We start from the raw sequence: 17,069 nt of genomic DNA on the forward strand, positions 1-17,069 counted from the left end.
AAAATTAATCTAGATTAATCTAGATAAAAAAAAATCAATCTATGCCCACCTCTAGTATATATATACCTCTTGTCATTAAAGAGTTGATTAACTGAATGTGCTCCACTCGTGTAAATTACTTAGGTTAATTATCTGAAACTGCCCCTCCTGAACTTTGTTAATAAAACATCAAATTAAAGTGTAATATTGACAACCCTGTTACCCTAAACTTTCTTACCCTTCTGAGGGCATAATTACATCCCAATGTGTTTATTTAGCTAAAATGGCCAATTCTAAAAATTCTTTTGATGCGACACAAATTCAAACCTCATTTTAATACTTTAATATTTGGTTAAGTTTAATTCTTGGTTGAGTAGGACATCCATATCTAGAAATAAACATTCTTACATGATTGGATGCCTATTGATTAGTTGTTGTTGTTGTTTTTTTTGACGGATATTAATCTCAAACTAACACCTGACTGAAATCATTAACATCTGAATATTTCTTTACTTCTTGTTCATGTAATTTCTCCACATGACTGATTAACCAAATAATAAATGATGTGAAAATGTGAAAAATATGTCCATTTCCAAGAGAAATAATTTCACTGAAGCAAAAGTGAAGTCTTTATAATAAATATTTGATAACACATTACAATGAGATTTTATTTGTTAACATCAGTTAACTACTAGTTAACATGGACGAAGAATGAACAATACTTCTACAGCATTTATTCATGTTAATTTCAACATTTACTAATTCATGGATCTGCTTTCCTGTAGCTCAGTGGTTAGAGCATGGCACTAGCAATGCCAAGGTCATGGGTTCGATCCCAGGGATTGCACATACTCGGATACAAATGTATAGTATAATGCAATGTAAGTCGCTTTGGATAAAAGCGTCTGCCAAATGCATAAATGTAAATGTAAATGTAATGTAAAATCAAAAGTTGTATTTGTCCATTTTTCTTATTGGGTGTTTACATGCATTGATTGTAATATTTGAGATCAGTTTTCCTGTTTCACAGTCATTTAGTTTTGCATCACTATCTGTCTGGAACCAGAGTATTATAATATTGATCAAATCTGATGCCTTGAGCCACTTTACACACTTTAACTTTTTTTGTCTTGTTCTTCAGTTCAATCATCTAAACTTTCTTAAATCAAGATACACTTGAGAATCAAAATGACTTGTTTTCTGAGGAAAGTATCAAATGAAGTGGGTTTATGCTTGAGTCAAGAACAAATATCTGTCATTGTGGTCAGAAATATAGTATTGTTTTCTCTTTGAATTTATTTTTTCTGACCACACTGGCAGATGTGTTTTCCTGAAAACGACTTTTTTGTGTCTCAAGTAAATGCATTTTAAGAATACATTTAAGAATGTGATGATATTTGCGCTGGAAAACAAGACAAAAATACTAGTCAGAGTATCTTTTTTGCAGTGTTTGCTGTGCAGGTTGTACTCAGGACTAATGAAGCAGAGTGGGATTTACAAGCCTGCTTTGAGTGCACTGACTGGACTGTTTTTAAGGCTGCTGCCATGGACCGGGACGAGTTCACGGATTGTGAGTACCCCACAGCACTGTCCAATCAACAATTGGCCATTGATTTGAATTGAGTTTGAGTTTTTTGAGTTTTATTGCAGGTTTGAAAAACCCTGTCTCACACCAGTTCTGACCTTCTCTCCATACTCCATCAACACCTCCAGCACTTCAGGTCTGTGAAAAGGATGTGTGTCGTATCTTCCAGAAACAGAACAGATGGCGTTACATCAGCCTGTCTGAAATCTTGTGCCACAACTCTTCAACAGATCACTGGAGCTGTGCGACATTCCTTCCTGCTTCAAACGCTCCACCATCATTCCAATTCCAAAGAAACCCAAAATCAAAGGACTGGATGACTACAGATCTCTCGCCTTAACATCTGTGGTGATGAAATCATTTGAAAGACTGGTGCTGGCCTGCCTGAAGGACATCACTGGACCCTCACTGGACGACTCCCTGCAGTTTGTTTATCGCGGTCAGTGGATGATTCAGTCAAAATGAGACTGCATTATATCCTACAACATCTCAACAGAGCACTGAACACCATAACATCTAGGCATAGGAACAGTTTCTTCCTCGTATGTTTGTAGTTTGGTGATTACTTTTGCTTTGGAGTTTGGAGTGAAATTATCTTTGTCTTTAAATCTAGATTAAAGACACATCTCTTTAGCCAAGCGTTCACATAATGCATCTCATATCAGATCAATTGCACATGATTATCTTTGCTTAATGTTATGAACAGCAGCTTCGCTAATTATTCTCCATTTGCTTTTCTGTTTTACGTCGGGACGCCGGTCCTGAGGTGACTAGAGTATCAGCTTCCGTTTGGATCCAGCCTCTTATGAACACTTCAGATGACCAACACATGTGAAGAGACGGCACCAACTCCTGCGAGGACTTCAGATGAAGGAACATCTGGATCAACATGCACATTCCCAAATTTCTATATCCTAATTATTGTTAACATTTAATCATTAATCTGCTAACAGTGATTGTAAATTAAATTGCCTAAATTATTATATTGTTAGCCAACTGCATGATTATATATGTACAGTTCCGAAACCACATACATTGGACAGTCACTTCCGATAACAGATTACTCTAAATTGTAATGTTAACATACAAACCGATTCCAAAAAAGTTGGGACACTGTACAAATTGTGAATAAAAACAGAATGCAATGATGTGGAAGTTTCAAATTTCAATATTTTATTCAGAATACAACATAGATGACATATCAAATGTTTAAACTGAGAAAATGTATCATTTTAAGGGAAAAATAAGCTGATTTTAAATTTCATGGCATCAACACATCTCAAAAAAGTTGGCCATGTTTACCACTGTGTGGCATTGCCTCTTCTTTTTATAACAGTCTGCAAACGTCTGGGGACTGAGGAGACAAGTTGCTCAAGTTTAGGAATAGGAATGTTGTCCCATTCTTGTCTAATACAGGCTTCTAGTTGCTCAACTGTCTTAGGTCTTCTTTGTCGCATCTTCCTCTTTATGATGCGCCAATGTTTTCTATGGGTGAAAGATCTGGACTGCAGGCTGGCCATTTCAGTACCCGGATCCTTCTTCTACGCAGCCATGATGTTGTAATTGATGCAGTTTGTGGTCTGGCATTGTCATGTTGGAAAATGCAAGGTCTTCCCTGAAAGAGACGACGTCTGGATGGGAGCAGAACTTCTAGAACTTGGATATACCTTTCAGCATTGATGGTGCCTTTCCAGATGTGTAAGCTGCCCATGCCATGATGCACTCATGCAACCCCATACCATCAGAGATGCAGGCTTCTGAACTGAGCGCTGATAACAACTTGGGTTGTCCTTGTCCTCTTTAGTCCGGATGACATGGCGTCCCAGTTTTCCAAAAAGAACTTCAAATTTTGATTTTCTGACCACAGAACAGTTTTCCACTTTGCCACAGTCATTTCATTTTAAATGAACCTTGGCCCAGAGAAAACGCCTGCGCTTCTGGATCATGTTTAGGCTTCTTTTTTGGCCTATAGAGTTTTAGCCAGAAACGGCGAATGGCACGGTGGATTGTGTTCACCGACAATGTTTTCTGGAAGTATTCCTGAGCCCATGTTGTGATTTCCATTACAGTATCATTCCTGTATGTGATGCAGTGCCGTCTAAGGGCCCGAAGATCACGGGCATCCAGTATGGTTTTCCGGCCTTGACCCTTACGCACAGAGATTGTTCCAGATTCTCTGAATCTTTGGATGATATTATGCACTGTAGATGATGATAACTTCAAACTCTTTGCAATTTTTCTCTGAGAAACTCCTTTCTGATATTACTCCACTATTTTTCGCCACAGCATTGGGGGAATTGATGATCTTCTGTCCATCTTGACTTCTGAGAGACACTGCCACTCTGAGAGGCTCTTTTTATACCCAATCATGTTGCCAATTGACCTAATAAGTTGCAAATTGGTCCTCCAGCTGTTCCTTATATGTACATTTAACTTTTCCAGCCTCTTATTGCTACCTGTCCCAACTTTTTTGGAATGTGTAGCTCTCATGAAATCCAAAATGAGCCCATATTTGGCATGACATTTCAAAATGTCTCACTTTCAACATTTGATATGTTATCTATATTCTATTGTGAATAAAATATAAGCTTATGAGAAATGTAAATTGCATTCCTTTTTTATTCACAATTTGTACAGTGTCCCAACTTTTTTGGAATCAGGTTTGTACATTCTCTGTAAGAAGAATGCATTGAAACGATATCTATTGTGAAAAACGTTATACAAATAAATGTGAATTAAATTGTTTTATTTGCGATTGACTGTAGAGCAACTGCCATTGGATATGATTGTTATCTTTAGTGGTTACAATTGTTTGATTTTGCTTGTTTTGTTTCTTTGCCATTTCTGATTACCCATTGTGCAACTTTTGAATGTTTTCTATTAAACTTTGTTGTACATTTGCAATAAACACACTGTGCTCTCTTGAGTTCTCATCATCTCTTGTGAGATGATGGGGTTACAAAACATTTTTTAGGTATTTTACCAAGAAAACAATTTTCAAGGACACTGACAGTTAAACGTATATTTTATTGGATCAGTGATTGTATTTTTGTGTGTTCATGTACAGGTCATTGATGTGCTCTCGGTGCTCCTGGCTGCTCGTTGGGTAGAACCAGGACATCACAATATTGATAAAGCGTAAATGTAGTCTGAAGATGTTTTGATCGGCTCAAAAAATGATCAGAAAAAAGAATCCTTAGAGCGGTTTTACTGACCCCGGGGTTGGTTTTAGTTTAGAAACCAAACAAAATTCATTTAAAGTGGCTTTAATTGTTAATATTTTCTTGTTTCTTGACTATTCTTGTGTAAGACTGCCCTTGTGTAACTTCTTTTCATTATGTTATCTGCACATCATGGACACACCTAGACAAAACCAGAACTAGGCTTTATACACTCACACAAACAGGAACTCAAGACACGAATGCATTCGAACATCTGCCCTCTCTTACTAGTTATTATATTTCTTAATATGCCATATATGGTATTGGTTGATCTTTGAGTACTATGATTGGACGGCCTGGACATTGTGGATGAATTTGCTAAATCTTGTGTATAAATATGAGGCTTCTTCCTTAACTTGAGAATGTTATGGTACACCGTCTCTGTGTCTCCTTGATCAACTGATGATTGATATCTTTGAGGCTGCAGAATATTAATCTAACAATCAGTATTTTTTTATCGATCAGGTCAGTGCTGTAGCAATGCATCACCTCCTTTCCATGTTTTTACTGCTAGCCATTATTGGGCAGCATGTAAGCGTTCAGTCCACAGGAAGACGTTCTGAGCGGAGCACATACAGAAGTTACAAATCAGTGTTGTCCGTGTATAATGGAATGTACTGGGGGTCGTGGGGGGATCAGGACATGTGTCCAAGTGGAACGTATGCCGCAGGATTCAGTCTGAGGGTAAGTTGGGCATTGACTATTTTGCTAATACACTGGTGGATTAGTGCTTCAAAGGTTCAAAACTGTGGAGTTGCAGTTAGTCATTTAATCTCCAGGGACCAGTTGTTCAAAAAGTTTCATCTGGATCAAAATGATCTGGATTTGAAAATCCCATATTTTGCTATCCAGGATCAGGTAATTTTACTTTTGTGCTCGTTTTTCAAAGCAAAATTGGATTGGATCACCCTGATCCAGATACACACTTTTTCAAATTACCAAATCCGGATTACTTGGGGGATTACTTTTTTGTTTGATACTTTCAGCTGTTTGGGGATTATTTTATGGCACCAAAATCTTTAATACATTAGGTTGTACATTGTACATCTCTAGTACATTAGGTTACCGAAAGGCTGAATATGAATACTGCTAATTTATTACTTTAACACTTACAGTTTTTTACAGACGCTAGGACACATTTCTCAATACTTAGGTCACTTTTGCAAAACTCTTCACACAGTGAGCACAACAGAAGTCTATGTGGACTAAACTGAGGATCAATTATCATTGCTTTGGCACAAAATGCATTCAATGACTATATCTCTCAAATTTCATGAATTCTTTTCTCACTCAGACACAACAACTGCCCAAACTCTGTGTACGTACAGGCCAGTTTGCACATGCTTACTGTTTTCAAAACTGTTAAACTTATGTTCAAAACAATAGCATAATACAAAACTGAATAAGACAGCAATATGCTACATTTCTACAGTAATATTGTAATGAAATATATGCTGAATCTAAAGAATCAAATACTATCAAAGCAATTAGATGAAACTGAGCACCTACACAAGCATTCATTTTTCAATTTCATTATCATCCATTCAAAGAGGAAAACTTCGGAATAATTTTCTACTGTAATGTAAACAAGGTTCATGTAACAAACTGCGGTGAATGATAAACAACAGACAGTGTTATTCTTGTGTTGTTAAGAAATTTTAAAAAAGAAAACATTGTACAATGATACCTGATGTTAGTGTTTTTATGTCAGTATTTTATGAGTGACAAAGTGTGTTTGCTGGGTGAAAAACTTTGCTAGTGTTCTGGAAGAATGAGTTGATTTGAGACCTGAAAAAAGTGTTTTGGTAGATTTAGTGCATTTTGACTGTGAAATGAACTGCTGTGCCAAGCTGAAAGTTGGTTAGGAGAACTGTGTGAAGAGTCTTGAAAAAGTATTGACAAATGTGTCCTAGCGTCTATAAAAAACTGTAAGATACTCAAGAGCAAAATAATAAAAATATATGTGTGTATATTACGTGATAAAAGTGTTGTATTTTTCGAGCAGTTTTAATACATTTTTGTTCCTGAAATCCACCCTTCTGATGGGATCAGACATCCAGAATTTTTTGGATCAAAGGTATCCTAATCTTACTAAAAAGTTTTGAACACAAACTGATGATTTTATTCAGATTAAAAACAAAATTGGATTTTGTGATCTAATCTGATTTCAGAATCCTTTTTTTCTCCTTTTAAACAACCCATTTTCAAGATTTGATCAAATCTGACAGCCGAAATCTGATTACTTTTGAACAACTGGCTCCTGCTGCACCTGCTTAAGATTTTTAAGGGTCTGTACTAAAGAACATAAAGATAAATGTTACTATGAGAATTTAAATGTTACAATGGTTTAGTTAATGGTACAATGGGTTAGTTTAAGTTAGTTTAAGTTAGTTTAAGCTCTTTCAATTGTCTCAATGTTGTTGTTGTTTTAAGGTGGAAAGACATACCCCTGGTCGTCACTTTGATGATACAGCGCTCAATGGGATTCGTCTTCACTGTGCATATACGTCCAGAGTATCAACAGGCGCATATGCTGTGTCCAACGCAGGACAGTAAGGGAGTCTGATTATTAACATTTCTTACATTGAAGTGTTTAAGCTAGATAAGTGAATTGAGGATTTTCATGAAAATAATAATCAGTTTGATCAAGAAACCTCTTTGTCTTTTCTTCAGCTGGGGTCAGTGGACAAATATCAAGTGGTGTCCTTCTGGATTCTTAAAAGCTTTCCAGCTGAGAGTCGAATCTGCCCAAGGAAATGGTGATGATACGGCTGCAAACAACATCATGTGAGAATGTGGTGCTTTATTTTGCTATTTAAAGACTCTGTATTCCCTCATCAAGCAGTTCAATTAATATTACACTCAGTCCTGCTGCTGATCGTGGTTGTGATTAGGCCATAGGCTGCAGGTGATCATGTGACTGATATTCAATTACATATTTTATCATAATATTGTCACATCTGAATGTTCTCCAGGTTCAGCTGCAGTGATGGTGTTGTGCTGACGGGTGACGGCACAGGCTGGGGTGATTGGGGCAACTGGAGCCCAGCGTGTGGTGGAAAAGGAATCTGCGGCATCAAGACGCGGGTAGAAAGTCCACAGGGAAGTGGAGATGACACCGCTCTCAATGACGTGCAAATGTACTGCTGTGATTAAGGTGAAGTGATCGCAATCTAAACCTCAGACTGACACATGCTGCAGATCAACTAAATCTGTTTGTTCTTTCAGGTGTAGGAGGATGACAACAAGAACAGCAAGAAGACCAAATGGATTGTCATAACTGATCATCATACTGTGATAATCTAACATGAACCATGTCATAAAACAGTTTTGTAAGGGATAATTCACAGTCAGTCGGTCATTATCACAAAACAAAGCCTAAAAGAATCTGAGGCTGACTGGACATCATCTCACCCTATTATTGGAGTTCATATTATTTTATTCTAGTATATTAGTGATTCTTCTAAAGACTCCTGAACTTCTGCTGTCAGTCAAAACGGATGTCAAATATATCAGCATTAAAGATTTTCTAAACAGAACCTTGTAGTTTCACATTCTTTTGCGCAACACTTCACATCACATCATTTATTACAGGTGCTGGTCATATAATTAGAATATCATCAAAAAGTTTATTTATTTCACTAATTCCATTAAAAAAGTGAAACTTGTATATTATATTCATTCATTACACACATACTGATATATTTCAAATGTTTATTTCTTTTACAGTTTTTTACAGACGCTAGGACACATTTCTCAATACTTAGGTCACTTTTGCAAAACTCTTCACACAGTGAGCACAACAGAAGTCTATGTGGGCTAAACTGAGGATCAATTATCATTGCTTTGGCACAAAATGCATTCAATGACTACATCTCTCAAATTTCATGAATTCTTTTCTCACTCAGACACAACAACTGCCAAAACTCTGTGTACGTACAGGCCAATCTGCACACGCTTACATACTGTTTTCAAAACTGTTAAACTTATGTTCAAAACAATAACATAATACAAAACTGAATGAGACAGCAATTTCCTACATTCTTACAGTAATATTTTAATGAAATATATTTTAAATCTGAAAATGAAATACTATAAAAACAATTGAATTGTATCTGTATCAGTGGATGGTGTGTATACAAATTCTTGTATTTTGGAATTATAAAAAATTGTAAAAAATAAATAAACGACATAAAATATTGATGAATTCTGCATCATGTCTGATTCATTCCAGTAACATATATTGCAGTGAATTATAAACAGAGATGTGTCCTTGTTTTACACAAGAAAACATTGTATAATGCTACATGTTGTTAGTGTTTTTTTGGTCATTGTTTTGTGGGTGACAAAGTGTGTTTGTCGGCTGTCAACCTTTGCTAGTGTTCTGGAAGAATAAGTTGATTTGAGACCTGAATAAAGTGTTTTGGTAGTTGTAGTGCATTTTGAATGTGAAATGAACTGCTTTGCCCAGATGGAAGTTGGTTAGGAGAACTGTGTGAAGAGTTTTGCAAAAGTGACCTAAGTATTGAGAAATGTGTCCTAGCGTCTGTAAAAAACTGTAATTTTGATGATTATAACTGACAACTAAGGAAAATCCCTAATTCAGTATCTCAGAAAATTAGAATATTACTTAAGACCAATACAAAGAAAGGATTTTTAGAAATCTTGGCCAACTGAAGAGTATGAACATGAAAAGTATGAGCATGTACAGCACTCAATACTTTTGCCTGAATTACTGCAGCAATGCGGCGTGGCATGGAGTCGATCAGTCTGTGGCACTGCTCAGGTGTTATGAGAGCCCAGGTTGCTCTGATAGTGGCCTTCAGCTCTTCTGCATTGTTGGGTCTGGCATATCGCATCTTCCTCTTCACATTACCCCATAGATTTTCTATGGGGTTAAGGTCAGGCGAGTTTGCTGGCCAAATTAAGAACAGGGATAACATGGTCCTTAAACCAGGTACTGGTAGCTTTGGCACTGTGTGCAGGTGCCAAGTCCTGTTGGAAAATGAAATCTGCATCTCCATAGAGTTGGTCAGCAGCAGGAAGCATGAAGCTCTAAAACTTCCTGGTATACGGCTGCGTTGACCTTGGACCTCAGAAAACACAGTGGACCAACACCAGCAGATGACATGGCACCCCAAACCATCACTGACTGTGGAAACTTTACACTGGACCTCAAGCAACGTGGATTGTGTGCCTCTCCTCTCTTCCTCCAGACTTTGGGACCCTGATTTCCAAAGGAAATGCAAAATTTACTTTCATCAGAGAACATAACTTTGGACCACTCAGCAGCAGTCCAGTCCTTTTTGTCTTTAGCCGCTTCTGACGCTGTCTGTTGTTCAAGAGTGGCTTGACACAAGGAATGCGACAGCTGAAACCCATGTCTTGCATACGTCTGTGTAGTGGTTCTTGAAGCACTGACTCCAGCTGCAGTCCACTCTTTGTGAATCTCCCCCACATTTTTGAATGGGTTTTGTTTCACAATCCTCTCCAGGGTGCGGCTATCCCTATTGCTTGTACACTTTTTTCTACCACATCTTTTCCTTCCCTTCGCCTCTCTATTAATGTGCTTGGACACAGAGCTCTGTGAACAGCCAGCCTCTTTTGCAATGACCTTTTGTGTCTTGCCCTCCTTGTGCAAGGTGTCAATGGTCAGCAGTCTTCCCCATGATTGTGTAGCCTACAGAACTAGATTAAGAGACCATTTAAAGGCCTTTGCAGGTGTTTTGAGTTAATTAGCTGATTAGAGTGTGGCACCAGGTGTCTTCAATATTGAACCTTTTCACAATATTCTAATTTTCTGAGATACTGAATTTGGGATTTTCCTCAGTTGTCAGTTATAATCATCAAAATTAAAAGAAATAAACATTTGAAATATATCAGTCTGTGTGTAATGAATGAATATAATATATAAGTTTCACTTTTTGAATGGAATTAGTGAAATAAATCAACTTTTTGATGATATTCTAATTATATGACCAGCACCTGTACATTAGTGCATGTGGCAGATCTAAAGAGACTTGTATTGCACATGATTTTACTGGCAATTCGACCGATCTCAGTGTTTGTCTAAAGTGTGTTTACGTGACTTGCACAATCATTTAGTTTTGCATTATTGTCTTGCTCGATTACGTGGATAAACGCTGATTCTTTTGCTAAAGGAGTATGATCCGTTTCATTTCTTCATGCAAATTATCATAAGAGTTCAGAAGTCAAGCTGTGTGAAAATACATTTATGACACTTAAATTCTTCCTGAAATAAAAAAAGCAATACAGGTTTTGAGTTTTAAGATCAGTCTTACTATTTGCTTACTATTTCTAAACTTTTTAAAATGACAAAATCAGCTCAGCATTTCATTGGCATTTTACTGAGGTGCACACTTTCCAAGGACACTACTGTTTAAACAAACAGATGTTTGAATTTTTGTGTGTTCATTTACAGGAATTGATGTGTGCTCAGTGTTCCTGGCTGCAGATTGGCTGAATTTATTGATGAAATCATATACAGGTATTGTTCTGATTGGCTCAGTAAAGAAGCAGAGGGTTCCACTGACCAATCACAGATGGCTTAGAAACCCAGGGTCAGTTCTTGGTTTAGAAATCAAACAGAAATATTTTAATCATTATTTTTATCCATCAGTCCACACTGTAGCAATGCATCACTTAATTTCCTTTGCTTTTACACTGTTGGCCTTTATTGGGCTGCATGTGAGCGTTCAGTCCACAGGAATACGTTCCGAGCGGAGCATATCTTCTCTCCAGGATTTAATGTTGCCATAAGCGCAGCAGTATAGGCACCTACCGGCAGAAACATTAATCGGCACATATGCCAAGTTTGCCAACAAATGTAAATCAATATTTACATAGCGTAATAGTTGTAAATGTATCTGTCTCATGTGTCCTGCAAAATCACATCTAGCTACTGTCCTGCAACAGATCAGTGGTCACCAGGTGGTCACCCTAAGTCAGGGGCGGACTGGCCATATCTGTGTGATCTGGAGAATCACAGAACGGCCGGTACTCCAGGACGGCCGGCGGGCCGGCCCACCACCCGCCACGCACGCAGTCATCATCTGTTTTTTCCCCCCACTAATCCGTTTAACACTCCAGTACTGTAGGTGGCAGCAATGCACCTTTAAGTTGGATGCCAGCTGCACTGGCCGTGGCCGCCAAGTAAGCAGCAAAGACGTTGAGTATTCAAGTTAATCTAATATGCTTTTAACACAACATCTAGTCAACATCAGTGCTTTTGCTATAATTTGGATGGTATAGTATCATGAGCCACAATTAAAGTCTTGTGACACTCATGCCAGGCGTTATTGTTGTTGTTGTCGAGTTTCCGCACGACGATTGCTTTGGGCCGGGCCTAGTCAAAGTCCAGGGCCGTTTTTTAGTCCCAGTCCGTCCCTGCCCTAATTCATGTATTATCATGTTTCAGAGACATGGCTCTCGAAAGTGCTCTCGATCTTCCATGAGTCAACTTACATTCAAACTAAACCCTGCGGTGTACGTTCCACTTGGACACAATTCCCTTTGACCCCACGACTGTCCACTGTCCATTTGTCACAGTCAGCAACGATACAAAAGATATGTGATAAAGATATGTAATAAATAAAGGCAGGGTATTTAACAAACTTTATTATCCATAATAAGCCAGGCATCAGTGCACTGAACAGTAAACTTCACTCATTATAATAACTTAACACAAATAGAACAATAGAGAATGAATGTCAACATTACAATTTAGAGTATTCTGTTATCGGAGGTGACTGTCCAATGTATGTGGTTTCAGAAATGTACATATATAATCATGCAGTTGGCTAACAATATAATGATTTAGGCAATTTAATTTACAATCACTGTTAGCAGATTAATGATTAAATGTTAACAATAATTACGATATAGAAATTTGGGAATGTGCATGTTGATCCAGATGTTCCTTTATCTGAAGTCCTCGCAGGAGTTGGTGCCGTCTCTTCACATGTGTTGGTCATCTGAAGTGTTCATAAGAGGCTGGATCCAAACTGAAGCTGATACTCTCTAGTCACCTCAGGACAGGTGTCCTGGAGTAAAACAGAAAAGCAAATGGAGAATAATTAGCGTAGCTGCTCTTCATAATATTAACCCTTTAAAACCCAAATATAGAAAAAAAAGAGCAAACATTTTTTGACCTCTCAGATATTGTTTTAGGAGGCCTCTGATGCAGACTTTTTTTTTTTACTTTTTAGTAAGTTTTTAGGGAAATGTTGTAATATTGCAACATTGGGTCTAGGTAGGAGCAGAATTTCTGTATTTGTACTCTCTTTGTCTGAACAGATATACAGAGCATTTAAGCATTAATTTGCAGGGCTGATTGCTTACATAGCCCCATAACAGTATATATCATGAGTAATAATCACACAACAATCATATTTTTTATGAATAAGCATTTATTAATAAAAAATATTGAAAAAAAATGTATTCATTAAACTTTTTCTTCTATCACTTTCAATGTGGTTTGAATGAAGTCTGTGTTTTGCAGTGATAGTGCCTAAGTTGTTTTTATCTGAGAAGCACAGACAAACATCGCTACACTTGCTACAGTGTATTTGTGTATCCATTATTGCAGCATCTGCAGTGTCCTCTCTTCGTCTTTACTGAGAAATGTGCAATCGTGTCTTTGCGTACATCCAATGGGGTGGTCCGATGACATCTTGGCAGATTCTTTGTTTTGTGCAAATGTGAATTATTCCTTACAAAACTGTTTTATGACATGGTTCATGTTAGATTATCATAGTATGATGATCAGTTATGACAATCCATTTGGTCTTCTTGCTGTTCTTGTTGTCATCCTCCTACACCTGAAAGAACAAACAGATTTAGTTGATCTGCAGTATGTGTCGGTCTGAGGTTTAGATTATGATCACTTCACCTTAATCACAGCAGTACATTTGCACGTCATTGAGAGCGGTGTCATCTCCTTTTCCCTGTGGACCTTCTACCCGCGTCTTGATGCCGCAGATTCCTTTTCCATCACACACTGGGCTCCAGATGCCCCAATCACCCCAGCCTGTGCCGTCACCCGTCAGCACAACACCGTCACTGCAGCTGAACCTGGAGAACATTCAGATGTGACAATATTATGATAAAATATGTAATTGTGCTGCTGGATTGAATGTCAGTCACATGATCACCTGCAGCCTATGGCCTAATCACAACCACGATCAGCAGCACGACTGAGTGTGATATTAATTGAACTGCTTGATGAAGGAAAACAGAGTCCTTAAATAGCTAAATAAATCCAGACATTCTCACATGATGTTGTTTGCGGCCGTATCATCACCCCTTCCTTGGGAAGGTTCGACTCTCAGCTGGAAAGCCTTTAAGAATCCAGAAGGACACCACTTGATATTTGTCCACTCACCCCAGCTGAAGAAAAGACAAAGAGGTTTCTTAATCAAATTGATTATTATTTTCATGAAAATCCTCAATTCACTTATCTAGCTTAAACACTTGAATGTAAGAATTGATAATAATCAGACTCCCTTACTGTCCTGCGTTGGACACAGCATATGCTTCTGTTACTCTGGACCAATATACACAGTGAAGACGAATCCCATTGAGCGCTGTATCATCAAAATCACCAGAGACATGACCTTCCACCTTAAAACGACAACAACAACATTAAGATCATTGAAAGAGCTGAAACTAGCTCAACCATTGTAACATTTAAATTCTCATAGTAACATTTATCTTTATGGTCTTTAGTACAGACCCTTAAAAAATCTTAAGCAGTTGCAGCAGGAGCCAGTTGTTCAAAAGTAATCAGATTAGATCAAATCTTAAAAATGGGTTGTTCAAAAGGAGAAAAGTCCAATTATGCTTTGAAAAACCAGCACAAAAGTAACATGGATTACCTGATCCTGGACAGCAAAATATGGGATTTTCAAATCCAGATCATTTTGATGAAACCTTTTGAACAATTGGCCCCTGGAGATTAAGTGACTAACTGCAACTCCACAGTTTTCAACCTCTGAAGCACTTATAGCCACCAGTGTATTAGCAAAATAGTCAATGCCCAACTTACCCTCAGACTGAATCCTGCGGCATGCATTCCATTTGGACACATGTCCTGATGACCCCACGACCCCCAGGACATTCCGTTAGGCACGGTCAACACTGATTTGTAATGTCTTCCTGGGAATTGAACGCTCACATGCTGCCCAATAATGGCTAGCAGTAAAAACATGGAAAGGAGGTGATGCATTGCTACAGCACTGACCTGATCGATAAAAAAAAATACTGATTGTTAGATTAATATTCTGCAGCCTCAAAGATATCAATCATCAGCTGATCAAGCAGACACAGAGATGGTGTACCATAACATTCTCAGGTTAAGGAAGAAACCTCATAATACACAAGATTGAGCAAAATCATCCACAATGTCCAGGCATTACTAATAACTAGTAAGAGAGGGCAGATGTTCAAATGCATTCATGTTGTAGGAATCAACCCAAATAATTAATCAAAATTGTAATTAAATTACATTTAATAAGAACCGGATTAACCGTAAATGATTCAGAATCAATATTTTAATTCTTTATCAATTATTCGTCCACCGAGAAATTGAGTTTAAAATTATTTGACCAATTCTGGACAAAATATTATCCCGTGGCCACTGAAATAATAATATTTTGTTATGATTATTAATTATGATTATGAGCAAGGTAGCACAACCTTTGTTGAAGGCAGCAATTTGGTAAGCACAGCACAAGACACTGTATGCGTGAAAAATCAACACAAGAATTTATTGAACTAAACTACTAACACACAAACTAATCTAACGAAAAAAAAAACACGCACACGCACAAACACACATTCATTCAGCTTCAGAAAAAATGGAGAGGTTATTGTTTGAAGGTAAATGGATTACCCAATTATTTAGTTTAACAAGTTTCTTTGACCGCAATCTGAGAGAATTAATACACTAGCATTTCAACAACAGTTTCATTTGCTTAATATAATTGCACCAGCTCAGCAAAATTAGGAGACTTGTGTTTACTTGTGTTGGCTGCTCCTGTAAACGCAGTTTTCCCTTCGTGACGGAGTTGAAGGAAGCGGCGTGGCTCAGTCAAGACTTCTGAAGGACGACATCCGCCTCAAGAAGGTGCTGGAACAAAAGACTTTTGTCTGTGAATTTCAACGAAGGTTCTTGCTGGCTTTCAGTGAATTCTTGAAGAAGTTGTTCGTGCAATCAAGATGATGGTCGTTCCGTCCACTCAGCGAAGGCCAAGAGGAAAAGGCGCACTTGAAAGTGAAAGCAAAAATCCAAAGCGCGGCATCGTATTTTAAACAGTTTGTTGGTTCCGCCTTTCCAGATGTTTTAGCCAATCCGATATGGTTTTGGGCGGGTCCTACGCCCCGTGCTCCTGTTCTTGCATGTAATTAGCATAGTGTCCGTATGGCCCTTTTGTTCTCAAGTTTTTAGGAATTTTAATGAGAACTCCAAGAATTTAACTTTACTAGTTCAAAAGCTGTACATTTTACAAAAATCAGTTTTTCACCAAAATACTGACAAACATTCATCCATCACAACCATACCAAACAGTACACACTTTCTGTATTTGAGGTAGATTTTCTTTCAATTTACCTGTAATCAACACACAGAAAGAATTGCATAGGTGTCATAAACAAAATTGAAGCATACTTGATACATATGAAATGCTAGAGGCTGTTTTTGGTGATAAGTTCATGTCTTTTTGGCAGTATTTCCTAAAGTGTCTTTGTACCCAAAGAGAGACTTCACAGTGGCGGAGCCAGGATTTTTTCATAGGGGTGGCCAGGCTGGGGCCAGCAATCTTAATTATTTATGTACTGGACTATAATGTACTGGACTGTGCCTACTACACAACTGAATACAGTTCATTTGTAGCCTACTTAATTTTAACTGAGATAGTGAATTAGATCATGGAATCATGAGTGAATTTGACTTTTTTTTTTTTTCATTCCTCACTTGCAGGCATATTAATAAAGGGGCTCACCCTATAGCTGAATTGTTCAGTCAGTTCTGGTTCTCAAAACCCCCAATAGCTTGTTCTCCATTGTTGCATCTCCATGGATGAGACATGCTGATAACTACACACTGTAGATTATTCCTTCATTGAATTTTCTGTATATAATCAATGAACTTCAACAATTCTGAGTTTGTCTGTTTCAAGAACTAACCAAAAAAGTAAACATTAAATGTTTAACTTTCTATATTGTCAAAATAAATAATTGCAACAGTTCTACCATACCTAAATTAA

The 17,069-nt window shown here is 37.6% G+C and overlaps 3 protein-coding genes and 1 long non-coding RNA gene across 4 annotated transcripts in view; 3 read left to right on the forward strand and 1 right to left on the reverse strand.

Annotated features, from left to right (window-relative positions):
• Nucleotides 1–17,069, forward strand: part of LOC137013017 (vitelline membrane outer layer protein 1-like) — a 46,874-nt gene that overhangs the window by 10,178 nt on the left and 19,627 nt on the right. The gene's annotated exons all lie outside the window — the stretch shown is intronic.
• On the forward strand, nt 1,340–2,052 carry LOC137012495 (uncharacterized). The gene is made up of 3 exons (XR_010893573.1): nt 1,340–1,549; nt 1,630–1,700; nt 1,795–2,052. It is a non-coding gene; the product is annotated as an uncharacterized lncRNA (long non-coding RNA).
• On the forward strand, nt 5,163–8,970 carry LOC137012808 (vitelline membrane outer layer protein 1-like). Its single transcript, XM_067376271.1, has 5 exons — nt 5,163–5,469; nt 7,219–7,337; nt 7,459–7,572; nt 7,761–7,942; nt 8,014–8,970. The coding sequence occupies exons 1-4, from the start codon at nt 5,266–5,268 to the stop codon at nt 7,939–7,941; spliced, it is 618 nt and encodes a 205-aa protein (XP_067232372.1). The 5' UTR covers nt 5,163–5,265; the 3' UTR covers nt 7,942; nt 8,014–8,970.
• On the reverse strand, nt 13,318–16,063 carry LOC137013055 (vitelline membrane outer layer protein 1-like). The gene is made up of 6 exons (XM_067376636.1): nt 15,827–16,063; nt 14,852–15,046; nt 14,315–14,427; nt 14,080–14,193; nt 13,697–13,878; nt 13,318–13,625 (listed from the first exon to the last, which is right to left on the reverse strand). The coding sequence occupies exons 2-5, from the start codon at nt 15,029–15,031 to the stop codon at nt 13,698–13,700; spliced, it is 588 nt and encodes a 195-aa protein (XP_067232737.1). The 5' UTR covers nt 15,032–15,046; nt 15,827–16,063; the 3' UTR covers nt 13,318–13,625; nt 13,697.

Source organism: Chanodichthys erythropterus, chromosome 22 (assembly GCF_024489055.1).
Source record: "Chanodichthys erythropterus isolate Z2021 chromosome 22, ASM2448905v1, whole genome shotgun sequence".
NCBI classification, from domain to species: Eukaryota; Metazoa; Chordata; class Actinopteri; order Cypriniformes; family Xenocyprididae; genus Chanodichthys; species Chanodichthys erythropterus.